The sequence below is a fragment of the Solanum tuberosum genome, unplaced genomic scaffold (genome assembly GCF_000226075.1).
Source record: "Solanum tuberosum cultivar DM 1-3 516 R44 unplaced genomic scaffold, SolTub_3.0 scf00152, whole genome shotgun sequence".
NCBI lineage: Eukaryota > Viridiplantae > Streptophyta > Magnoliopsida > Solanales > Solanaceae > Solanum > Solanum tuberosum.
Window position 1 is genome coordinate 741,439 of NW_006239078.1, and position 25,820 is coordinate 767,258.

At 31.5% G+C, this 25,820-nt stretch overlaps 3 protein-coding genes across 4 annotated transcripts; 1 reads left to right on the forward strand and 2 right to left on the reverse strand.

The window, feature by feature from the left end:
- Positions 1-3,440: 3,440 nt before the first annotated feature.
- On the reverse strand, positions 3,441-11,553 carry LOC102585621 (ABC transporter G family member 11-like). The gene is made up of 9 exons (XM_006353221.2): positions 11,257-11,553; positions 9,063-9,142; positions 7,467-7,931; positions 6,730-6,813; positions 6,209-6,337; positions 5,937-6,131; positions 5,095-5,181; positions 4,706-4,964; positions 3,441-3,894 (listed from the first exon to the last, which is right to left on the reverse strand). The coding sequence occupies exons 1-9, from the start codon at positions 11,525-11,527 to the stop codon at positions 3,527-3,529; spliced, it is 1,938 nt and encodes a 645-aa protein (XP_006353283.1). The 5' UTR covers positions 11,528-11,553; the 3' UTR covers positions 3,441-3,526.
- Positions 11,554-14,281: 2,728 nt separating this feature from the next.
- LOC102591574 (polyadenylate-binding protein 2-like) lies at positions 14,282-19,954 on the forward strand. Of its 2 annotated transcripts, XM_006353155.1 has the most exons (6): positions 14,282-14,477; positions 14,608-14,710; positions 16,863-16,933; positions 18,631-18,822; positions 19,421-19,551; positions 19,642-19,954. In XM_006353155.1, exons 1-6 carry the CDS (start codon positions 14,367-14,369, stop codon positions 19,688-19,690), a joined length of 657 nt encoding a protein of 218 aa, XP_006353217.1. In that variant the 5' UTR covers positions 14,282-14,366; the 3' UTR covers positions 19,691-19,954. The 2 variants fall into 2 exon arrangements, with proteins under 2 accessions (XP_006353217.1, XP_006353218.1); XM_006353156.2 differs by lacking the exons at positions 14,282-14,477; positions 14,608-14,710; positions 16,863-16,933 and adding an exon at positions 17,672-18,145.
- Positions 19,955-20,395: 441 nt separating this feature from the next.
- SHKB (3-deoxy-D-arabino-heptulosonate 7-phosphate synthase) lies at positions 20,396-24,074 on the reverse strand. The gene is given in 5 exon segments (NM_001288470.1): positions 20,396-20,997; positions 21,299-21,544; positions 22,148-22,424; positions 22,704-22,981; positions 23,484-24,074. Coding segments are annotated over 5 exon segments (1,536 nt in total). The 5' UTR covers positions 23,970-24,074; the 3' UTR covers positions 20,396-20,748.
- Positions 24,075-25,820: the final 1,746 nt, after the last annotated feature.

Below are 25,820 nucleotides of genomic sequence, written 5' to 3' on the forward strand. Positions count from 1 at the left end.
AATCAAGGCACTGCATAATTTGAGTAAAAGAAAGAGATATATTTATAGGATTAACGGGCAACTACTATATGACTCTTCATTATCCTTCTTCTATGTTACAACTCTTGGTTATCAAGTGTACATCTATTAAGCTAGTTTTCAGTTGGAAGATGAAAACATCTACCAATTAATATATATAGACATTAAGGTTAATAGATTACATTAAATGCTTGACAGATATAGGGAATTTAACCAACTAATTATTATTTTATAATTAAATTCAATAAGATGTTTTAAAATATTTTAATATAGTGTAAGGGTATAATGGTATTTCAACTTTTAACTTTGTGATTTTCACTTTTAGTATAATATGATGTTAATGTAACCATTAAAATAGATAGTCCAAAAAAATAAATAAAACTTTATAATTCTACCCTTGATATCTTTTGCTTCCAATCAGTTCCTCAGCTTACTAGAAGAGCAAAAATCACAATAAAATATAGTATGATAATTAAAACATAATTATTGAAAACAATAGTAAACAACGATAAGTATTAAGGCTTCAAAATAAATAGATAAAAGTCTACTATAACAAATAAACTGTGAAACTATTGTAGCTCAAGTTTTTTTTAGTTATATAGCGGGGAGATCATAACGACAAACAGGACAAGAATGTCCATTTTGTAGCCAAGTTGTAATGCAATGTTCATGAAACATATGTGAACACGGCATGCATATCACCTCTCCTCATACTTTCCAAGCTCTTCGAAACAAATGACACAATCACTTTCATCCTTCTCCATCTTCCATAACAACTTCACTATGTCTGACACGAATAATAAAATCATATGAACGCTCACATCCAAGCGTTGGCGCCCCTTATCGCCAATAATTCCATGGATTTCTTTAATCATAGCTCGACGATCAATCTTATCAAACACTTTACCCCATAATTTGTGGTAGAGATTATCTTCCAGAAAACGAAAGAACTTTTCACGTGACATGTATGTAGCAGAATGGAAAGTTTGATATGGAGTGCTCTGCTATGAGCTTGCTTTTGTTCATCGACTCGTCCAGTAAACAAGGTATCAAATCGAAATTTAATGTATAATGTGGGTAAATTATACGTAAAATCAGTATTATGGTTATTGATACTTATTTCTTGACAAATTTTGATATTTGTATACAGTATTCTGTATTCCAATCGGGACGACAATATTTCAATTTCTTGGCCTTCGACATGGAAAACGAACGAAAACAAAGGTAAAAACCTTAAAAAAAACACCCTTCTACTTGATTATCGGGACGACAATATTTCAATTTCTTGGCCTTCGACATGGAAAACAAACGAAAACAAAGGTAAAAACCTTTAAAAAAAACACCCTTCTACTTGATTAACTAACCTTAAATACACAGTACAATGCTTCTTATTAAGAGTCGGAGTTTGAGATCACTTGTTATTTGATATTAACTCTGTCAATAGTTTAGATAAAACTAATACTCTCTCTGTCCTTAATTACTTGTCCACTTTTGAATTGACACACCTATTAAGAAAATAATTATTGACATAGTGAGTTTACCATTTTACCCCTATTAATTATGAAGTAGATGGATTAAAAATTTAAGATATTCAAGAAAATTGTACCTTTTTTAAAGTAATTAATTGAGGGTATAATAGGTAAAATTATTTTGTCCTTTCTTGATTTGTCAAAATGGACAAGTAATTAGGGACAATCATAAAAGGAAAAGTGGACAAGTAATTAGGGACATAGGGAGTACTTATTAAGAGTCGCACACTCCTAAAAGAGTTTGAGATCACTTGTTATTCGATATTGTTAAATTAGGTCTTAGGCCTAACTCACATCCCAAAAGCTAGCTTAAAGGGAGGAGGATTGCCCAAGCCTTATAAGGAGTCCACCCATCTCATTAACCACCGATGTGGGACTTTTGTTATTCTTTAACACCCAACTCTGTCAATAGTTCAGAATGAAACTAATACTTATTAAGAGTCACACACTCCTAAAACAGTTTGAGATAACTTGTTATACGATATTAACTTTGTCAATAATTCAGAATGAAACTAATAATCACGTCAAGTTTACGAGTGTTTTCAATACTTACCTATTGATTTTGCAAAAGGAAAATCTCAGATGAATGTCTTCTGGGTATTAGGGTTTGAACGAAGATTTTAAGGGAGGCAGGGGATTTTTTTTTTGGGGGGATTAAAAAGAACCTAAATTAATAGAAGAAAATTTTAGTTATTTTTTATTGGATAATAAAATACTGCTCAATATTATAATTATAATCTATATTATATTAAAACATGAAGGTGCTTATAATTTTTTTTGCCCTTAATCTACTATAGATAAAATTGTCATTAATAAGTTTTCCAATATTTATTTAGGACTTAAAAACCAACTAATTATTAAATCTTTCCTTATTCGTAATTTTATTTTTTAATATTTAAGAATCTAAAACTAACTACTCTCTCTGTCCATTTTTAATTGTCATGTTACGTTTTTCGAAAGTCAATTTGACTAATTTTCAAAGTTAAATTAGATTACATTAATTTGATATTTTAAACAAAATTCAATAATTATACGAAAAGTACTACAAATTTCAATTTTTTGCATATCAATTTGATGAAAAAATACATAGTATAATGTTAGTCAAATTTATTATTGTTTGACTATAAAAAGAAAACTATGACAATTAAAAGTGGACGGAAGTAGTAAGATTTTACGTTAGGTTTATTATTTCCACATTTAGGATTCTTTTATTACCAAGTACCAACTAATTAATGTTACCCCCAGTCCCCTATGTTTTGTCTTTTCCTTTGTTTAGGTTTAGGATTAGTTAGATATTAAACATTATAGTTTTATTAATTATTTGATTATCTATTCTTTAATTTTACTGCAAATTTATATGATTTTCTAAGTTCTATTTTATTTGTTGGTATTACTTGATATTTGATTCTGCACATTATTCTTAATTTTTACATTGTGTTTCTAATTTTTGTGTATTTTTATTTTGTGATTGAGAATTCGAAAAACTATATGAAATTACATTTAAGTAAAACTTGAGAATAAGAAGTAAATGGTTCATTCAAAAATTAAGACAAAACCTTACTGACAGTTGATATCTTATTTGGGTAGAATTTAATTTTGGGTCATTCGCACAAATACTGCTTATATTTTGAGTCGATTTTTTAATTTTTATCCTTCAAATATTATATTTTTGATACGACATAACTTTAGATTTCGCTAGGCAAAGTTTTACCTTTAGCTAGGCATATGTATCATAACATCAACACAAGTTCTACAAGACGCAATACACTTCTAACACTCAATATAAAAATACTATATAATTTATGCCGCTTTCAGCTTCCGAAGATAAAAACATTATAGAGCTTATGTCAACCAAAACATGTCTGAATATTTTCATTACAAAAGCAACAAAGGTAAAAATTAAAGACCAATTAAACTTATTCAAACTTTCAAACATTTTGTCACTAATTACAAGTCCATATATAAACTATTTATCTATTTTATGTGGTACAACAATATTTAAAACCTCTTACCATAGGTCTAAACTTTTCTTTACCCTTAATAATACTAAGAAAAATTAACCTATATAAAATCACCATCCCAAAAACAATAACAATATCTCCCCACTTAGAATAATTTAATTCTACTTGAAAAATATCTCTCAATATTTCATCACGAGTAACTATTATAGCCAATCCACTTTTAGTAAAATATGTAAAAGTTTCATATTCATTTTTATAAAAACCTTGAATTGCATATTTGTGGAAGGCTAAATAGTACATTGGATATTTCCAAATTGGCATTGGAAGTTCATTTGGCAATCGAAAAAACCCTCCATTTAGCATCATTATTCCTTGAATTCCGGCACCTGTAAATTTAGAGATGACAAAATCAGCTCATTTTTTAAAGTAGTTCGTCTAATTTATATGCACGAGTTTAAAAGGGTTGGTTATGATCTATATTGCTCCAAACGAGTCATCAAAAAGTACATTATATTTGAAGGATCAAGTCGATATATATATGAATATAATTTGGTGGTATTTTTGGAGAATATATACAAGCTGTTGTGACTTGTTTATTTGACTTTGTTCAACGGATTAAAATTGAAATGACTCAATAAACTATTGATGAATTGAAACATGTCAAAATAATGTAAACAATCGGGTCAAGACTCAAACAACTACCACATACAACCAAAAAAAATATGAAATTTTGGAATTTAAGAAAAATACATTAGCTTTCGTGTTTTTTTTTAATATAAAAAGTTGGATCTTATTGCAAAAATTGAATTATGACACATTATTTTTTCAGGAAAAATTCACAAATAGTCATTTTCGTATAGTTTCAAATTTTCACAGGTAAAACTCTTAGATACTATTATAGAGTTTCACCTGTGGAATTTGAAATTCATGACAATTACTATATCGATCTACTCAATTATTTCATTTAGACCCAATCCATATGACTTGCCCAAACAAGTTTAATGCGGATTATATTATGTTTATTGATGATATTTACCATCAGAAAATCACTAATTTCTTATGATATCTATCAAAATTTGACTCATCTACAATATTAATTGACAAGCCAAATTCTGATGAGACGTCTGTCTAAAATTAGCAATTTTTTGATAGTAACTTTTGTGACTCATTCAAATTTGACTCGACTCGCTCTTTTACCTGTTATAATTCCCATGAGGAAGTCAGGGACAATACTTGCAACAATCATCATTAGGCTCTCAACTAGCATCATGCAAGCAAATAACATTAGGACAAAATAGGCAAATTTATCAATCCCTTTTTGAACATCAGCAAGATAGTAAGCCACAGCTCCAGGAACCAAAGAGATCATTAACAAGAATGGTGTTGATGATAATGTGTTGCCAATCACAAATGCACCCACACCATAGTGTCCATTTAGCCTTTCTCGCGTAAAAAGCTGAAATTTACATGATCAGATCATTATGGTACGTATAATTAATTAATAATCGAATATAAATACTAACGTAACGAACATGTTATAATAATATAGAAAAAAATAATGGACAAGATGGGCAAAAGAATATTACTTTCATTTCCTCTACAAAAGAAGGGAATCCACCAATTGCCATGAATGTTAAGAAGCCAACCACAAATACAAGCATTGAGCTTCTAGCCTGCCAATTAAGGGGAAGAATTATATAATGTATAAGTTCATCACATCTTGAAACAAAAAGTGTTTTTCTATGTTTCTCACTCGATGTCTGGTATCTGTTTTGAGATCTCGATTAATTAATTCAGGTTCATTTCACGTAAGTCACATTAAAAGGGTGCATCAGACACACTCCCTATCAGGATTTTTTCCATTTTAAGGCTCGAACCTAAAAATTCTAGTTAAGGCCGGAGGAATCATATGCATTAATTCCACCATGATCCTTGGTCCACAATTCTTGGTGCTAAAGGGTGCTTCTTAATTACTCCCTCCGCCCCAAAATAGATATCACGTTTCACTTCTCAAGAGTTAATTTGACTAATTTTCGAATCTAAATTAAATAAGACTAATTAATTTGATATTTTAAAACTAAATTTAGATATTCAAAAACGATACGAAAAATACTATAAGTTGCAATTTTTTCTCATATAATATGATGATGAAAAAAAAATCTTAAAATATCGATCAAAGTTCATATAGATTGACTCTCGAATAACAAACCGCTACAAGTATTTTGGGACGGAAACAGTAGTTCATTAATTTACTTAATGAGTTCAACTTCTATAAGTTAGATAGACTTAAAACAATTACTATATATATATAGGTAATTGTCCATTTATAGATTAAATGAATGTAGTATTTTTCTAAAAGAAGAAGAAAATAACTACCTTACTTGTTTTAACTAGTTAAAATATATTGATAGCGTAAATGAATATTTACCTGAATTGAACCATAATCAGAGCCAATTTCATGAAAGATAGTGCCAATGCACAAGCAAAGTGCAAGATAAATAAGTAATCGAAGCCAGTAATAGCCTAAATCACGATACATATTGATAAACGATCTTTGCGTTAGAACTTTGCATTGTGTGATGAACCCTGCTTGACTTCCCTTATTTTCGAGCAATCGTCCATTCTACTACATAGACACATGAAAACAAGTTAAAATTTGCTACGAGCTATTTAGCGATGAATTTTCGAAGATATTTTTACCTTTTGACAAATTGTGAGAACCTTTTGCCTAACATTAAGGCAAGCTTCTGATGATTCATATGACATAACAAGAGTGTCAATTGCTTTGCCTGAGGTAATTATGTTTTTGCCAAATCCTTCCTCAATATCCTAAATTAATCAAACAAACAATATTATATTTCAAAGATTAATAAGACATAAAACTTGTACTAAATTAATTAAAGGGAAAAGGGTCTGAAAAATACTCTAACTTTGACCGAAATTGTTGTTACGATACCAAACTTTATGGAGGACCTTTTACCCCTGCACTATTTAATTGTGTATTTTAAAGGTACATATGTGCCCACGTGGACACATTACTATTTATAATGATGCAATATTTCTGATGTAGCACATACATACCTTTAAAATACACTATTAAATAGTGTCTTTCCAAAGTTCGATATTGTTACAACAATTTCGGTCAAAATTCGGATATATTTCAGACCTTTTTCCCTTAATTAAAAATACATAATTGATTGTAATTAAAAAAACTAACTTACATCAAAATCTTTGTTAATTGTTCTAAGATAGTGATCAGAAGGGTTCCTCATATATGGACAAGGAAATCCATTGACAGCAAAAAACTAAGAGCAAAAAATAATAGGTGAAGATCCATTAGTAAATCCTTCAATATTGTACCATTAGATTACAATTGAACAACTATGTTTGGTACCTGAGAAGTCATTTTTTATGAAAATGATTTGATAATTGGTGAATTATAAAGATGTGGTGAGAAAATATATGCTAAAAATTAATAATAATATTAGCAAGTATGAAAAAAACAATAAAAAAATAATAGCAAGTACGAGAGCATTTTGATGAAACCTTTGAGTAAAAATAATAATAAGGATGGCCCACGTACGAAGCATCCTGCGTTCAAGCAAGATTTTTACGGAAAGGACACACTCCAAGAGAGTGTGATGCAGCCAGTCTTATCTATCCTAACGCAAGCATCATTAATTGATTCTACGACTCATAACTATATATGCCCTACATGTTATACGGTAACATCTTTATTGTCATAACAAGTAATGAAAAATTAAAAGTTAAGATAGTTATAAGGAAAATGACTTTTGCCTCATGCCATAAGTGAAGTCATTTTCCCTTATGATTGAAAACATTTAATTTGCCGATAACCAAACACTAGAATTAAATATTTTAGTTGAAAATGACTTCACTCGTACCAAACATATATATTAAAGGTTAAAGTTCTCTAACAATAAATATACATACATACCTCATTTGCTTTGGAACTTGAGCCAAAATAAATGGTTTTACCATAAGATAGAAGGCAAAGGTTATCAAATAGCTCAAAAACTTCACTACTAGGTTGATGAATTGATGCCACAATAGTCCTCATATCTTGTTGTGCAATCTTGATAATTCTATTCATGACATGATAAGATGCAGCACTATCCAAACCACTAGTAGGTTCATCAAGAAACAATAATTTTGGTCTTGTTAAAATCTCAATACAAATACTAACTCTTCTTTTTTGTCCACCACTTAATCCTTTTAAACTCCATCCACCAATTCTTGTGTTCATTGCTTCTTGTAATCCCATTTCTTTTATTGTTTCTTCTGCTCTTTCTTTCTTTTCATGTAGTGACATTGATTGAGGGAGTTGTAATTGAGCTGAATAATATACTGTTTCTTTTACTGTCAATGTTGCCATTAGTGTGTCATCTTGTGTCACATAGGCCTATGGGAAGGAGCAAAAAAAAAAAAAGTTTTGAATTCTATGCATCGACGATGTAAAAAATGTATTTACTAGAATTGAGATTCAAGTCGTTTAAAAGATAATTGCATGTAATTTTGTACGATAGCTTTGGAAAATTAGCAAATTGTCCCTCAAATATTAAGATATTGCTATTTTGGTCCTTGTGATTTCTGGTTATATTAAACACATTTAACCTTCAATTTATTGATATATATGTGCACTTTTAATCCAATTTTGACTTTAAGTCCCTCTTAAGGTATATTTACTGTCAATGTTGTCATTATTAGTGTGTCATATTGAGTCACATAGGCCTATAGGAAGGGGGAAAAAAGTTTTGAATTCTATGCATCGACGATGTAAAAATTGTATTTACTAGAATTGAGATTTAGGTTGTTTAAAAGATAATTACATATAACTTTGTACGATAGCTTTGAGGAATTAGCAAGTTTAATCCCTCAAATATCAAGATATTGCTATTTTGATCCTTGTGATTTCTGGTTATATTAAGCGCATTTGACCTTAGTTGAAAAAGAGTCTTGAGTCCTATGCACCGACAATATAAAAAAATATGTTTACTAGAATCGGGATTTAGGTCGTTTAAAAGATACTTACATGTAACTATGTACGATAGCTTTGTGGAATTAGCAAGTTTAGTCCCTCAAATATCAAGATACTATGTGCATTATTAATCCGTACTTTAAGTTCCTCTTAAGGTATATTTCTTATATAAAGGGTTCAAAAATACACTATTTAGTAATTTGAAGGTTGAATATGCTTAATCAATTTTTATAAGGAACAAAATTAAAATTTATCAATAATTGAGAGATAAAAAATGCAATTATCCCAATAGCTTTAACTTATAATTTAGATTAAATGGTTATAGGTCGGTAACATGTTATGAACTCTGATTGATTAAATTATGTTGATAATGTAAATAAAGATCTTTATACTATATGCAAATATAACTTAAATTATATTCGTAAGAAGTAAATTTAAGTTTTATATATGCACCGATAATGTAAACAAACAATTAACATTATCATGTTAATTATTAAAGTATAATAGATTAAACTACACTGATCGTGTAATATATATAATTAATAATATTCATACCGAAGTTCCAAAAGCTAGTGCTTGCTTGCGTCCATTGACAAGTATATCTCCACTTTGTCTTGTGTTTGAAGCTAATCTACCTGCAATCGCATATAAATAGCTCGTAGCTAATATAATTCGATATAATCTATCACTAATCCATCATTAAGTATGACTTAATAGTGACGAAACTAGGAATTTTGCTTAAAATGTTCAAAATTTTAGTATATATACCTCAAAAGAGTTGTTTTTGACCAATGTACGCACTATGCAGTATTATTTTCTATTGATGAAAGATGTTCGAGTGACTATCCTTGGATCAGTGTAACTCGCGACTAATGACTAGCGAGAAATTATTGTTTGACTACATAATTTATCCGTCCTTAATTCCTGTTTTCTTTGATATTGATCAATATATAATCCAATCACTATATATTATAATTACTTAATTAAGTAATGATTAATTAGCTTAGGAGATAAGCCGCTAACCTACTTGTATACTAAGTACTAACAACATATACTTGTAACTAATTAAATTAAATTTTCGAATGTGATATCACCCGCAAATTATTATAATATATAGTTTTTCACCTCATCGATACTAGGAAATTTGTCAACTGATTTTATATACTATAGTACACTTAAATATTTTTGTAAAATATTAAAGTAAGACACCTTGGTCACCTACCATATAATCAGCTGCTTAATTTTGTTGGACTAGCTCACCAATTCACCAAATATTATTTCTACCCTTACACCAAAAAATAATTAAAATAAAAAAGTAAATTTTTTCTTAATTAAGATTTAAAAATAAAGATGCTTAATACTAGGGAGAGAAAACTAATTCAAATTTCACTTATATACATATATGGTGGGAAAATAAAAACTTTTTTTTTGGAAATGGACATAATGGTGGAGCCATTATTTTAACTAGACGGATTGTCAAATTGATACATTTTAAGGAGATTAAAATATATACATTTCAACTAAGCTTATTGTTTAATGTGTTCGATAAAAGGATGTTAATTGACTTTCTTTCGATAAGAATAACCCCGTTACTGAATATATAACTTAAAACCTCATAGTGAAGAGTATTTTAGTTGGGCCTACTCAATCGGTGAGAATTCATATTAGTCGGACCATTGAGTATTTTCCAATCAAGAATTTGAACTACAACAACATAATTACTATTGCTACACACAACTATCTCGAGCTTACTGATTATACAACTCCATTTAAGATCATCTTAGATCAATAAAAAAGATAGTTTGGTGCACAAAATATTTCACATTTCAAAAGTATATTTAGAATTTAAATTTAATAGGTTCAACTTTTAAAATTCTTATCAACAAACTCATTATACTTTTAAAGTTATGAATTCACATCTATTATTTGTTAAGATTTTAATAGATATAAATACTTAAATTAGAGAATAAAAACATTCATCCCTTAAAATGTGTTATTTTTGTTAGTTGGTTATTTTGTGCCAATTTAAATAGCCGTTCCATTAAAAAGTAAATCCACAATTTAATTTTATTTGCCTTTTTTATATATATATAGAAATACCATGTCAGAACTTCATTTTTTTGGCTAGACTTATCTTAATTTGGCTAAATTAAAAAAAAAAAGTTCCAACTAAATTTCATAAATTTGGATTCAAAAAAAGAAAAGAAACATTATTTTGTTGAAACAAATAATAAAATACATTATGAATAAAATAAGCAATGTATATTAAGAACTAATTTAGCCAAAATAAAAAACACATTATGAAAATATCCATTTTCCTTTCCTCTTATGCGCTTAAAAGAGTGTATATTCACGCTCTTTATCACATCAGCATTTAAAAAGATCGATCAAGACTATCAAATTACCAAATTCAAAATGATTAATTTGACCAACATAAAATTTAAATATGCACTAAATAAAACTCGACAAGTTTAGGAAAGTCCCAATCTATTCTGTCAATATAAAGTAGTACTCCCTTTGCCCCTATACTTTTGAATTGACACACATATTAAGAAAACAATGATTGACATAGTAAGTTAACCATTTTACTCCTATTAATTATGAAGTTGATGAATTAAAAACTTAAAATTTTCAAGAAATTATATTTTTTTTCAAAGTAATTAATTGAGGATATAATAGATAAAATGAAATTTGTTCTTTCTTAATTTGTCAAAATAGACAAGTAATTAGGGACAGACGGGAGTATTACCTGACAATGCATCAAGAAGTGTAGATTTGCCACAACCAGAAGGACCCATAATAGCCAAAACTTCACCAGGTTGAGCATATCCACTTATCCCTTCAAGTATTGGCCTTCTTCCAAGTTTTTTATCTGGCACACTTACCCATAAATCCTTCCAACTTAAATAAATTCCATCATTATAATCAGATGAAATATTAATTTTTGTGGCCAGAATTAATGGATCACTTTCTTTCTTTTTTGACATATTTTTTGGAACTTCATCAATAGGAGAATCCATGTTATAAGTTTTTTTTTTGTGTGTGTGTGTTGGCACTATAATTAAGTATGTGTGTTGTGTATATATATACATAATATTTTTTTGTGATTATATGTGTGGGAGGTTGAGAGGTAGGAAAGAAAATTAAAGAATGGGAATAGTAGTTAGAGAAAGGAGGAAGTTATGTCTAAGATATTTTATGATATACTTAAATATTATACAAAATATTATGTGTTTATGCAAAGGTTTATTTTAAGTTAGTACTAGTTTGTGTTGAAAAAAGAATGGGACAAGGGTCTAAAAAATATCCCAACTTTGGTCGAATTTGTTGTTGCAATACTAAACTTTCATGAGGACCTATTACCTCCCTAGACTATTTAATACCGTATTTTAAACATATATATTTGCTCACGTGGACATAAAAAATAATGCAAAATTATAAATAGTAATGTGTCCATGTGGACACATTTACACCTTTAAAATACACTATTAAATAGTTCGGGGGTAAAAAATACACTATTAAATAATCTAGGGAGGTAATAGGTCCTCATGAAAGTTTAGTATAGCAACAACAAATTCGATCAAAGTTGGGGTATTTTTCAGACCCTTATCCCAAAAGAATGTGATGCATGGGTTGCCCTTCCGGTCTCGATTCGAGTCCTGTGTATAGAAAAATCCTTGGTAAGGGGCATTTTCCCTTGAATGGAGCCCTACTGGTGCGAATTCAGAATAGTCGGGCTCCAATGTAAGTACTGAACACCGGGAAAAAAAAAGCTTCTTGTTACAACTTTTTTTTGTAGTTATATTCTTCCATTTCAATAATTTTGAAGGCTTATGAGGTGTATTCTAAGGAAGAGGGAGAGTGATGGAATTTGGTTTAACATAATGTATGGTGAAGGCAAAAATATATTCTTTATCTCAATTTATATAACATTTTTCTTTTTAGTCAGTTTCAAAGAATGATACGTTTCTATATGTAAATAAATGATTTATGGTTACACGAATATCTATGACTTATATTAGACCATAAATTTCAAAGATCTCTCTTTCTTATAGTTAAACTACATCATATGAATTGATACTGAGAAAATAGTTAAATGTTGGCAAATTGGCAATAACATAGTTTATAAAGAGAGTGGGGGCAATTAAGAAGAATAATAATTGTGATAACTGATAAGCCATGAAATTTTTTAAACTTTATTTTATTAAGTTGGACAATTTATGATATTAAAAAGAAAAAAAAAAGACAAATTCAACAAAAAGAAGGATTTATAAAAGTAAAAAATTATACACTAATTATATTAAAATATAATAGAAGAAATAATTTTTAACATTTTTTTTAAATATTTATGTTGAAGCAGACACGTCAACGAAGACATATTTGTTTCAACCTCAAACTCTCTCTCATATATAAAAGCAAAACGCAAACGCATCGAACACATGATTCAACTACATGTGTTCATCACACTATTGTACAAACAAAATAAAACAGAAAAATTCTCAGAAATATATTGTTGTATATATGTTTGAAATTTTGAATTATAACTGCACGTAAAGGTAGTTTACCTAAAAATAACCACCTATGGGATAACTTGTATATATGCGTTTATCACTACAATAAGAACACTTTTTAGCAATAATAAATATACACATTAACAATGAGTGTTAAAGTCTTTATCGGTATTAGTTAATTGTCATTGGATTCAATGTCGCTAAAGGCTTTAAAGATATATACAAAGAATGCTAATTACCGCTAAAAGTACATATTTAGTGGCAATTAAGCTATTGCCGTTAGTTAATTGCCGCCAAAGATCATTTTTGATGTAGTGTATTTTCGACTTAAAAATTAAAATAAATAAATGTGGTTAGTCACAACACCAACAACCATCTATCTTCGGAAAAGATAAAATATATGCAAATTATATTTTTACTTTTAAGAATAAAGAAGTTATTTCAACAGACACTCGACTCAAAATAAAACTAAACTTATTTAGTGAGGATTGATACAATCTTTTTTTTTCCTGTCTATTGTGGAAACACTCTTTGAAGAGAATACTATTTATGTTATTTATGTTTTTTTCCTTTCTAGTCCAAACAATGAACAAATATAAATTTTTATTATTGAATTCATTGTACTTTTAAAAATTCACTTTGTATATAATATTTTTAAGTGATCTTACGTAAAATCAACCTTGATTCTCGATTAATAGTCTTTTTTTTTGTCATTATCCTTCTTTTTGAAAAAATACATCAAGACAAGATCGAGGGAACGTCAGTTAGTAAACACACTTCACCTCCAACCTTGAGGTTGTAGGTTAAAATCATCAAGGAAGCAAAAAGTGGTGGAAGCTCGTAGAAAAGAGTTTTAAAACAAAGCATTTATAGAGATGTGAAACCAGTAGCGAATCAATCCTTAATTTCGTTCTTTCACTTCAACAATCATAAAAAAGATAAATCTAATCCTATTAATTTGATTCCATTTCATTTAACTTCTTTCATATTCAGTAACAATTGTAATTTCACCCTTAATAACTCTTCAGTAACAATTTCATTTATTAAGTCAAAATAAATATTAACCAGTTCTATCTATCTTAGATCAATTACAATGCTAATTAATTTGGATATTGTTTTACCATCATTGAGGATTCAATCTAATAATTCCAACAAAAAAATTACACATCGTATCACTTCAATAAAGGCATCGAAGTCGATTTATCGAAAAATAGTGACAAAAACTTAAATAGTGCACTTAATTGGCCCAACAAGGTCCAATTGTAAAAAGTAAGCCCATTGGCGATTTGGGACAAACCATATAAAACGCCGTCGTATACTCTGCTCTGCCGGAATTCCCCTCGGAGAGATGGATGAAGAAGAGCATGAAGTTTATGGAGGTGAAATCCCCATTGAAGGTGACATGGAACCTCACGGTGCTGACGTGGACATGGCCACCGCCGATGATGACGCTGTTAAGGTTGTTCTCTGACAGTTCTTGTGACTGTATTTTCTTGATTTGTTGATAAAAGTGGAGGGTAGATATAAGCATTTGATATGAATTTTGAGATGTTATTGATGATGGGGTTTTTGTTTTTGGGGGATTGAAGGAATTGGATGAGATGAAGAAGAGATTGAAGGAGATGGAAGATGAAGCTGCAGCTCTTAGGGAGATGCAGGCTAAGGTTGAGAAGGAGATGGGTTCTGTTCAAGGTTGTCTTTTTTTGAAATTTCTTGTTTTTTTATTAGTTTTTGATAATTGTGTTTTTGGGTTTTTGATGAGTATTGATGTTATGTTTATTGGGTTCTAAACTCTAAAGTGTTGATTTTGTTTTGCTAAAGTTGTGATCTTTGAGGTGTTTGTGTTTCTGTTACTGTGGTATTTGAACTTTAAATGAGTCTTTCAACAATTGGATATAGTGTTATGTGCTGTCCAAGGTCTTCTGTTTTGAAATTTCTTTCTATTTGATTAGTATTTATGTTAAGTTTATTGGGTTCTCAAGTGTTGGATATTGTTTTTGCTTTTGTTGATAAAAGTTGTGATCTTTGAGGTATTATGCAATTGTAATTGAGGTATTTGTGTTGCTGGTATAGTGGTATTTGAACTTTATGAATTTTTCAATAATTGGATATTGTTTTGCTGTTTTTGACGAAGTTCTTATCTTTGTGTTATTGTCATCATAATTGATGATAAATCTTTTGTCTTTCTTGGTTTGTCTGGAGAACTTGTGTTTCTGGTATAGTGGTATTTGAACTTTTATTGGGTTCTTAACAGTTGGACATTGTTTTGCTGTTTTTGGCGAAGTTGTTATCTTTGGGTTTTTGCCAATTGCCATCTTAATTGATCTAAAAAAATTGTTTTTCTTGTTTTGGTAGGAGTAATTGTGTTTCTCTAATCTAAATGTTTATTGGATTTTTAAGCTATGGATGTTATTTTGTTCTTGTAGACGAAAGTTTTGATCTTTGGAGTATTTGACATCTTAATTGATCAAATGATCTTTCGTCTTTGCTTCGAGGAGTTCTTGTATTCTTGCTATCTGAAATTTCATTGGGTTTTCAGAAATTGAACATTGTTTTGCTCTTTTTAACCAAAGTTGTGATCTATCTTAATTGATCAGGGAGCTTTTGTCTTTCTTGGTTTCGGAGGAGAACTTGTGTTTCTGCTGTTTGAACATTTATTGGATTTTCAAGGCCTTTTGGCACATACCATAAGTTACCTTAGAACTTATGGTCTTAAACATGCCATGACATTTCTATGGTTATAAGAGAGTATATCATTATGTAAAAAATAAAAAGTTTAAATCTAAAGAGCTTCCAAATTTAGAAACATGACTGAAAATTTTAAGTTTCATATAAAATGAAGCAGACGATACTATAAGTGACTATTGTTGTCGCTTATTGATGATACTTGTTAAATTTAGAGGATCAGCTGATCCTTGAATGTGGATTTGGAGTGTGTGGGATTTATATATAGGGTGTTAAAAAATTCCTGTGGCTGCAGTAGCATCCACCGCCTCTGCCTCTGAAGATTCTTTGTCTATTATTGCTATATGTTTGGATGTGCTTCTTCCTTGACCTAATAACTTGTTAAAGTAACAATGTTTAACATGAAAGTGCTTAAAATGCAGGTCTCTGTAGGATATTTATCGGTTATCGATTCAATTTATCTTGATGGGACTTTTTAAAATCTTAGTATTAGTGAGAAAACTAGTAGCATGGACAAGAGGGTACTTCAATATCTTAAAGTTTTCTTCAGGCAGGGTCACATTGGAGATATGTTGACACCCTCTAAATAGACCACCCTACCCAGGGACGGAGGGAGAATATTAGTTACGAGTTCGGACTTCGGACGAACCCAATAGTTTTGTTAAATTATGTATTTGTATTAGGAAATCCATTAAATATATATACACACACATACACATATATATAAAAAATTGTGAACCTGGTAACTATGACGGCTATGGTTTCAGTGACAACTCCGCCTCTACCCACAAATGAACTGTGGGGGAGGGTGGAACTCCTAGATCCGTGAAGAACATGGGCATCTGTTGCCAGTAGGCTTTTGCTGAAAATTATGTCTTGTTTTATTTGACTCTAGCCGAATTTCAGCATTTCAATTGTGTTTCCATGTAAATAGCATTAAATGGATTCTTCCATTTGTAAATTTTTTGTTTAACCAATTTTATGCATGCAATACAAATCAACCTATTTCATTTTGTCCTTTTTTAACCTGTGATTTGTTGGCTAGTCTGTTAATAATGTTCTTAGTTATCACTGTATTATTTTTAGAAAAAAATTGAAAGGTGTATTTTACTTTGTCCTAATCTAATTGGATCCTTTTTGCCAATCATTGGATTAGCAGATCCTGCAAGTACAGCTGCTTCACAGGAAAACCGGGAAGAAGTTGATTCACGATCAATATTTGTTGGCAATGTAAGAACCAGATATCCATAATGTTCAATTGCTGATTGATTTTTCAGACATGCTATGCTGAACATGTTTCTGTAGAACTTGATCTATGCTTGTTAGTTATTTATTTGTTTGATTTTCTAATGGAGCAAGTTCATTATTGCGTGAAATTACTGTATATTACCTGTGTGGTTCAACACCATAATTGCATGAAATTATGAATTATCTAACTTCATCTGGACCTTTTTTCATGCACCTCTTATCCTTTTCATTGATATATCTTAGACTAACCGAAGGGGTCGTCTGGTTGGTGTATTTATGCGGAAATCTATGTTGGATAAAATGTGGAATAACAAAACATGTAGTAGCAATTACAGGATTAAGCTATTTAAAGATAAAAAGGCCCCGTTAAAAGTATAAGTCATGTATAACAATCTCCTCATTATTAATCCTTCATAACAATCATTTCATTATTAATCAACACATAAATAATTCCGACACTATAAGCTCTGCACAACTAGTATGTGAACTCAACGACCCTTAAGTTGCTGGGATTCTGCCGGATACAAGAGAAATTTGTTGTGCGCAATAACGGTATCATTATCTTTTTTTGTTTTATTTTTCCTCCTCTTTTTATTTTCTTGTTATTGGGAAGTTCAGTTCTTCTCTTAATGCTGTCTTCATCTTGGTTTGGTTTTGATACTTCTGAGAGCCAGCTTTGACATTCTCCCACTATGATCGCAGGGACATTCACTGTTCTGAATGCAGTGGCATTCTTACCAATTTTTTTGATGGTGGACAAGAATAGTTCTGATCTTACATATGTTTCACTTAGGCAGCATTTGTAACTGCATGTTTGACTTGTGGAAAAGTTTTAATTGAAAAAAGAATGAAAAAAAAGAAAGATGAAAATAGATTGCCAAAAAAACAAGAAAAAAAAAGAAAAAAGAAAAGTCCCCATTGAAAAAAGATAGAATTGGAAAAACCCTTTGAGGCATATAAAAAAAAGACGGAACATGGAAAAAAATATATGGGGTTGTAATATGAAAGAATTCTGAAAATCACTTTGTTCCGGAGTATTTGTACATTAGATTCAACTCTAGCGAGAAGACCATATTTTTCTATAAGTCGCAGAGCCTATTCACTGCCATGCAAATTCTAGTTGCCGAGTCTGATTGCTGCTGGCAGCTGGTGGACATGGTTTTCAGGTTTGACTGGCTGATTAAGCCTGTTTTGGTGAGGCCTTACTCTTAGAGGAAATAATCTTCTAAGTAAATCAGTAAGTACTTTTACCCTCCCTCTCCCTACTTGAACCAAACATAGTGCTGAATACATTTACAAATGCATAATTGGGCTTTATCGGGTGTAGATGTTGCTATGACAGATAAATTTTTCGGATAGTGTCCCATAGATAGCGTGAAGCATAAGAGTTGTTGCACAGCCAAGATAGGGGGTTTATTGTGCTGGATGGACATCCTCTTTGTAGTTAGAGCTTAGAAGGCCCTATAGCTCAAAACTATTATTTTCTTCCTCGAAGGATTTCACTGATCCAACTTTTGTGTGCTGCTGTTTAAAGATTAGAGAATTAGTTTTTACTATATTCAAACCTTGCAAGAAAATTAGCTTTCCATTGCCTAAGTTGTCTAGTCCCTACTCAACAATGTCTGATACAATTACGACTAATGTTTCTAACGAGCTTGTACTTCATGTTGATTTGACAGGTTGACTATGCATGCACTCCAGAGGAAGTTCAGCAGCATTTCCAGGCATGTGGTACGGTCAATCGGGTTACCATTCTTACTGATAAATTTGGCCAACCCAAAGGTTTTGCATATGTTGAATTCATTGAACAAGAAGCTATCCAGGAGGCACTCCAGCTGAATGAGTCTGAACTGCATGGACGTCAGTTGAAGGTAAAATCCATTTCTTTTACCTGGATAGAATTTCTTCATCTGATCAAAATGGGAAAAGAAGATCAACCAGTGAAAACATACAAAAAAGGAAAAGCTCTCAGGAGCAACGATTTGCAAGAAACTTGAACTAGCATATCAATTTATTATGTGTAATGTTAATCAAATTAAAAAGATCTTGCTGGTTTGTCTTGCTGATGTTTGCATTATGTTGTTTATATCTTAAAATGATTATCTTTCAAAAAATCTTTTGAAATACTTCAAGAAGAGGAGCATGAAACTTCTATAAGGAATTCAAAGATAAATTGGCTCCGATCCTAAGCAAAATCATGTTGATAAGGTGATTTTTTTCCGTTCTGTATAAGCCTAGGCGGCAGAGTTACCTAGTATATGTGTTGGTGGGAGGTAGCATATACATATTGCAATAGTCGAGATGCATGAGGGGGTATATTGTTGGTCATATAGTAAAATGATCCTGTTGTATGGTGTATTTCCCCTCCCAATTAAAAGAAATCGTTTTTATGTTCAGTCCTCATCATACCTCTGGTTTTTGTGTTTGTGGTGCATAGCTTCTAATGCTGATGCTCTGACAAATTTACAGGTAGTGCCCAAGAGGACTAATGTTCCAGGGATGAAGCAGTTCCGTCCAGGGCGCTTCAATCCATACTTGGGAGGTCACAGGTCTAGAAGGCCTTATGCAGCCCCCTATTTCTACTCTCCATATGGATACGGGTGAGAATTTTGATTCACTTTGATCAATCTCAAAACCTTTCACAGCCCTGTTATACAATTTTATTTTTTTAATATTTCGCGTGTTTGCAGAAAAGTTCCAAGGTTCAGGAGGCCTGGGAGATTCATGCCTTACTATTAAAAGATGCCAAAATCTGATGAATGCAGACACTAGAATCATAATTAAATACTGATGCTGTCATCTGGAGACCACCCATTTCATTTTTTTTCTAATGTATCATTTAGGTTTTGGTGTTAAGCCATTGTAGTAGCTTATCTAGCATAAGTTTATGCTTCCTATTTACATTTGAACTTGGTCAAAAATGTCTTGTATAACACCAGAATGATCCTGTTGGATGTTGAGAGGTTATTCATTTTACCATTTTAACAAAAAATGATATTCACAAACATTCCGCGTATGTTATGGTTCAATGTTTGGTTGGTTGTACAAACAACAACAAACCCAGTGTAATCTCACATGTGAGGTTTGAGAAAGGTAAAGTGTACACACATGTTCAACGTTTGGTTGGTTGTACATGAAAAGATAACTTGTGAAACTGATTGTACAAGAAGAGAAATCGGCCACATTAAAATTACCTTCTTAAGAGTCCTGTGTTCCCACATAACTTGTTCATAAACTAAACCACTTGAGAGTTATAGGACTAAGGTGTACGTACACACTATCCTCTCCAAATCCACCTATGAGATTGTATTGAGTTTGTTGTTGTATTAGTAATTTATGTTCATATAGTATCTATATTGCTGTGTAGCAAATTTAATTGGCCATCAACAATTAGGGAAGAAATTGTTAAGTATAATCTAAATCACAGTAAGATGAGAAAAATTTGACAAGGTAGGCAAACACATTAGACTAAAACAGCAAAACCAGTATCTCAAAGTATCATTCATACATCAAGGAAAGAAAAAGAACACCCTTATACCCTAGACTTACAGTCCAAACTAAAATAAACAGAACAGATACCGGATAAATCGACTAATTACTTGATGTTCATTTCCCCTTTGATCTCTGCAGGAAACCTATTTACCTCATAGGCAAGTTGCTCTGCCATGTTTATTAGTAACATGTTCAACATTGGATCCAAACAGCAGCTCAAATGGCCAGAGGCCACATATATAAGTTATTGGATACCAAGAGAACAAGAATCCATACAAAAAAAAGTACAGGTAAATTAGATAAGCCTACAGGCGTTGAGTGGACATTCTTCGTCTTCTTAGTCTCTCAGCTACGATGAAGGAAAGTTCAAGAGACTGAGAAGCATTCAATCTTGGATCACAATGAGTGTGGTAGCGAGAGCCCAAATCGTCATAGGTTACTGTTCGTGATCCACCAATGCACTCAGTCACATTTTGCCCCGTCATTTCTAGGTGAATACCACCAGGGTGGCTTCCTTCTTGCTCATGCACATCGAAGAAAGCTCGGACCTCAGCCTGACAGTTTAGCACATTATGACATTCAGATATGAACATTAAACTTTTAGATAAAAAAATAGAAACTACTGAAATCTCAGTCTGTCTAAAATTCAACCACATAAAAGTATTTTCAGTTTTTATCGTGGCATTAAGCCTCAAACAATCTACCACCAGGCAAGCACATGTACATACACTTTCTACTAAGAGTCTCTGAACAGGTCAATATCTAGCAGAAACATCTCTCGTTTCATGGGGAAGCAGCCACCTCTATCCATATAACTTCTAAGAATCATAAAAAGGATGCAGAGATGAAACATACCAGGATTGAATCGAAAGCACGGGTTTTGAGTCCACATGGTGCCTTGATGGTATTCCCGTGCATTGGATCACAAACCCATGTCACAATCTGACCAGCTCCTCGTACTGCCCTGACCAAGTGGGAAAGTTTCACTCTCATGTTCTCAGCACCCATTCTAACAATTACAGTTATTCTTCCAGGCTTATTGGCAGGGTTCAGGATGTCAATGAGCTTAATTAGCTCATTTGGATCCATTTTTTGACTCACCTGCAACAAAACCTCCATCTTTAGGCAACTAACATAAACAGCATTGGCTAAGGAAACTGGGTAAGATCTCAAAATTAGCACAACTGAGTTAAAAGGAGCTGAAAATGCATTTATAATGGTAAATATACATATGTACAATAACAGGTAAATCATTTTGATTAATATTACGAGAGGTAAACATAAAATGGTGCTTAGATAGATACATCAGGCATAAATGAAGAAATCATAGCCACAGCTTATATTTCTCAGTCACCATAGATGTCCAACTCCAAGGCACAATTAAGAATTTTATAAAACATAAATGTGGTGTGCTTTAGAAGGTTACGCATGGAAATGGGTCTCACATTTTGGTTTAATGGTAAGATTCTTGCTTAAGAGTGAAAATTGGTGAGTGAAAATTGGTGCCCCGAGAAGATAAGGGGAAATCAGAAAGTAAAAGGAATGATTAGAGATGCATAAATTCTAAATTTTGTTTTCCTCTACTAAGATTTTCCTTCATTGTTAGATAAGTCGAGCAGCCTAATGCGTCGAGCAATGAATAAGCTGTGATTAGTAATACTCCTGTTAGCCTATCGCACTACAACTGCTTTAAGCTATCCATACCTTTATGCCAAGAGGGTTTGCAACTCCTCTCAAAAACTCGACATGAGCACCGTCTAGTTGCCTGGTTCTTTCCCCAACCCAAACCATGTGAGCAGAACAATCATAGAAAAGACCAGAAGTTGAATCCTCCCTTGTAAGTGCTTGTTCATAAGGAAGAAGCAAGCACTCGTGGGATGTCCAGAAATCAGTTGTTGACATGATAGGGTGGTCAACTGTGAGTCCAGCAGCAGCCATGAATCCTAAGGCTTCATCAACCCTGTGAGCTAGTTCCTGATACCTGCAAATCATTCCCCAATATAAAACATATTAGACTTAAAATTGTCTGATTAATCCAATCTGCATGGCTGAATATACAACTGAAATTGACACTCGATGTCGTCACGACAAAGCCGGACACTTCAGGCGAAATCTTTAAAATGATACACCAAGCATAACCATGGAACTCATTCCAATTTTTCATCTCCTAAAAGACATTTGGCAGCAACATAAAACAAGATTGACTGCTGAAGCAAAGAATCTGCAGTAAAACTTAATTAAAGATTGTGATTTGTCATACCTATCTCCCTGCTCACAGTTCTCCACAAAATCAAGATTCCATTCGGTGACCCGCTGCATTGCAGCATAACCTCCAGTAGCAAAAGCTCTAAGAAGATTAAGAGTCGCAGCAGATTGCATGTATGCCCTAATAAGCCTATGAGGATCCGGAATTCTTGACTTCTCATCAAATGTATCACCATTGATATTGTCACCCTTGTAACTTGGTAGCTTCACTCCATTTATCTCCTCAAACGGATCTGATCTTGGTTTTGCAAACTGACCCGCCATTCTTCCAACCTACAATTAACCATGTAACAATTTAAGCTTAAAGCCGTGATCTTTTTTCAATCAAGAAGCTCATTATAATGATCTGTGTTTTATCTATTCAAGATCCTAAATAATCTACAACTCAATCCACTTGAGTATAGCAAATATATGCACATTCAGATCAAAACTGTATTGAGTTTTCTTTAGTTTACGAACCACGTTATGTAGGAACAACTATAGTTGTACAATCTCTAGATATCAAACAGAACTCTAGCTTGACATAGAATATAAGCATAAACTACACTATGACAGGTACAATAGGAGCACAATTTTCACACACACCCATAAAAATAAGAATCAAGAATCAGCAGAACACACATATTAGAACATCAAAACACAGAATTTGGAATTGGGGTCATAAAAATCAAATCTTTATCACCTTAATCACAGGAACAATCAGCAAAACACGCATATTAGCACATCAAAACACAGAATTTGAAAATGGGGTTCATAAAAATCAAATATTTATTACCTTAATCACAGGAACTTGTCCACCAAACATAAGAACAACACTCATCTGAAGCAAAATCCTAAAAGTATCACGAATATTATTGGCATTAAATTCCTTAAAACTCTCAGCACAATCTCCACCTTGTAACAAAAAAGCTTTCCCCAATGCAGCCTCACCAAGCTTCTCTTCCAAACTCCTTGCCTCACCAGCAAACACAAGTGGTGGATTCATTTCAAGTGTTTTAAGCACAGATTCAAGTTCTTTCTCATCTGGGTATGCAGGAAGTTGCAAAGCTTTCTTTGTTTTCCAGCTATCAAGACTCCATTTTCCTTGCTTAACTGCAGTCTTGGATGGCTCCGCCGCATGTACGGCGGAGATGGGGTGGCGCCGCCCATGTTGGGTGGTCGGAAAAAGGGAAAAACGAGGTTGGGGTAAAGGGTTATGGAGAAGATGAGATTGAACAAGGGATTTTGATGATGACAATGATGAGGTGTTTGATAAAGCCATGATTATTTTTTAGCTTTTGATGATTCTTGAATCCTCTTTTTTCTCTCACTATAAAAAAGACAAACTTTTTTAGAGAGAGAAAGGGGAAGAGGTATCAATGGAGGACGAGATCTAAAGGGGCATTTTAGGATTATTTATATTCCTAACTTTTTGGGCAATTTGAGTGTACATTCCATCGAGAGTCTTGATGCAATTGATAAAGTTAATGTCACGTAATTATAAAAATATATATTCGATAATCCTTTTCATCAATTAAGTAAGATTAGGTATAAATTACGATGTTTCGACCATTTTCTAAATTGCATGCATAATGAAAGCTTATATTTATATACCTAATTTATCGGGAAATGAGTGAGTATAATTTATCGAAAGTCTTGACGTAATTGATTAGAATATCGTGAGTTTTAAGTTGTGAAATAAGCTCTTCAGAAATATAAGTAAGATTAGATACGAAATATTTTAAATACTTATTTTTCGACCATTTTTTAAACGATATGCATAACGGAAGCTTAGTTTATCAATTGTATTTTTTTTATTTTGCAAGTGAGATCATGGTGAGTAGGTGTAGAATTGGTAGTTGTGAGAGGCATTTTGGTAAATAAGTTGTGAAATTGGACCACAAAAGATAGGAGAGTCGGTTTGGTATTTTGTTTAACTCATTTGTGATAATTGCACTTTTGGTACCTCAATTATTAATAAATATTAGTTTTGATTCTAATAATATTGTCAAGTCGTTAATTATCGGTTGTGTATTAGATAAACTCGTTCTTAAGCAATAGCTTGCAAATCATACAAGAAATATAAATCTTACTATACAAGTCTAGTACGATAAGTTTGAATGAAAAGACGTTATAGCAGAGGGAATTACTCTCTAGTGTTTTTTTTTATGAATACTACATATTGCGCCAATTCAATTATCTTCATGAACATGTTCCGTTAGGTATAGTTAGTCTTAAATTAGTTCAATAGAATATTTAGGTTGATTTTAGGTTATGAGTTTTTATAGGAATACCAAAAAGTTATAGTAGAATGATAATTTATTTATTTTTTTATCTTAATTAAAGATCTTGAATTCAAGCTTTATAAAATTACAGTTATCTTTGATAAAAAAAACGTTTATTCTTCAAAATAAAATTTTACAAAATAAATATAAATTATATCAAATCTCAAAACGAATGCAAAAAAAAATGAAAGTGTGTTTGATGTCCAAACTTTCTTGTCCTTTTTGTGTCTCCTATCTTTTTCATTGCCAGAGAAGACAACGAATTGTGTCCTTCATTTTGAGCTAAACATTTGATTGATTAAATATATTGCAACGTTGTAATAATTAGTTCCATAGATTTTGTGGACAGGTAGGTATGTAAGGGTGAATCTATCGTATCAAGTGTGAATTTTCGAAAATTTAATAATTTTTATTCAAATTTTATGTCTACATAATCATTATATAAAATAATTTTTTGGACAATATACAAGGAGTGAGATTGGAGAATATAATAAGTATGTATTCCTTAAGATTTGTTTGAATTTAGAATATTTATTCTCCACCAATGTGGATTGTAATAGAATAGTAATAAATATGTATTCATCCTTAATTAGAGGTTTCAAATTCGAATTTTAAATAATATGCCTTTTTTTTAAAGAGTATTTCGTTCTTGATTGTGAAAAGCAAATTTAAATTTAGGCAAAATCCGAAAAAATCTTTCGTTAATATAGTGCTGACAAAACTTTATACCCCCAATGGGTCATAATTAGCATGTTTTTTTTTTGCATGAAATTTTGCAAGTCCTATAAAGAAGATTTCTCCAATGTTGAATTATTATTATTATATTATTAATAATCATAATAAAAATC

Coding starts and splice junctions, on each gene's coding strand:
- LOC102585621 (XM_006353221.2), bottom strand. CDS start 11,527: ATGGATTCTCCTATTGATGAAGTTCCAAAAAATATGTCAAAAAAGAAA. Junction 9,143..11,256: donor ACTTCTTGATGCATTGTCAG/GTAATACTCCCG, acceptor ATGCGATTGCAG/GTAGATTAGCTTCAAACACA. Junction 6,132..6,208: donor TTCTCACAATTTGTCAAAAG/GTAAAAATATCT, acceptor TCTATGTAGTAG/AATGGACGATTGCTCGAAAA.
- LOC102591574 (XM_006353155.1), top strand. CDS start 14,367: ATGGATGAAGAAGAGCATGAAGTTTATGGAGGTGAAATCCCCATTGAA. Junction 14,711..16,862: donor GGAGATGGGTTCTGTTCAAG/GTTGTCTTTTTT, acceptor TTGGATTAGCAG/ATCCTGCAAGTACAGCTGCT. Junction 18,823..19,420: donor TGCATGGACGTCAGTTGAAG/GTAAAATCCATT, acceptor ACAAATTTACAG/GTAGTGCCCAAGAGGACTAA.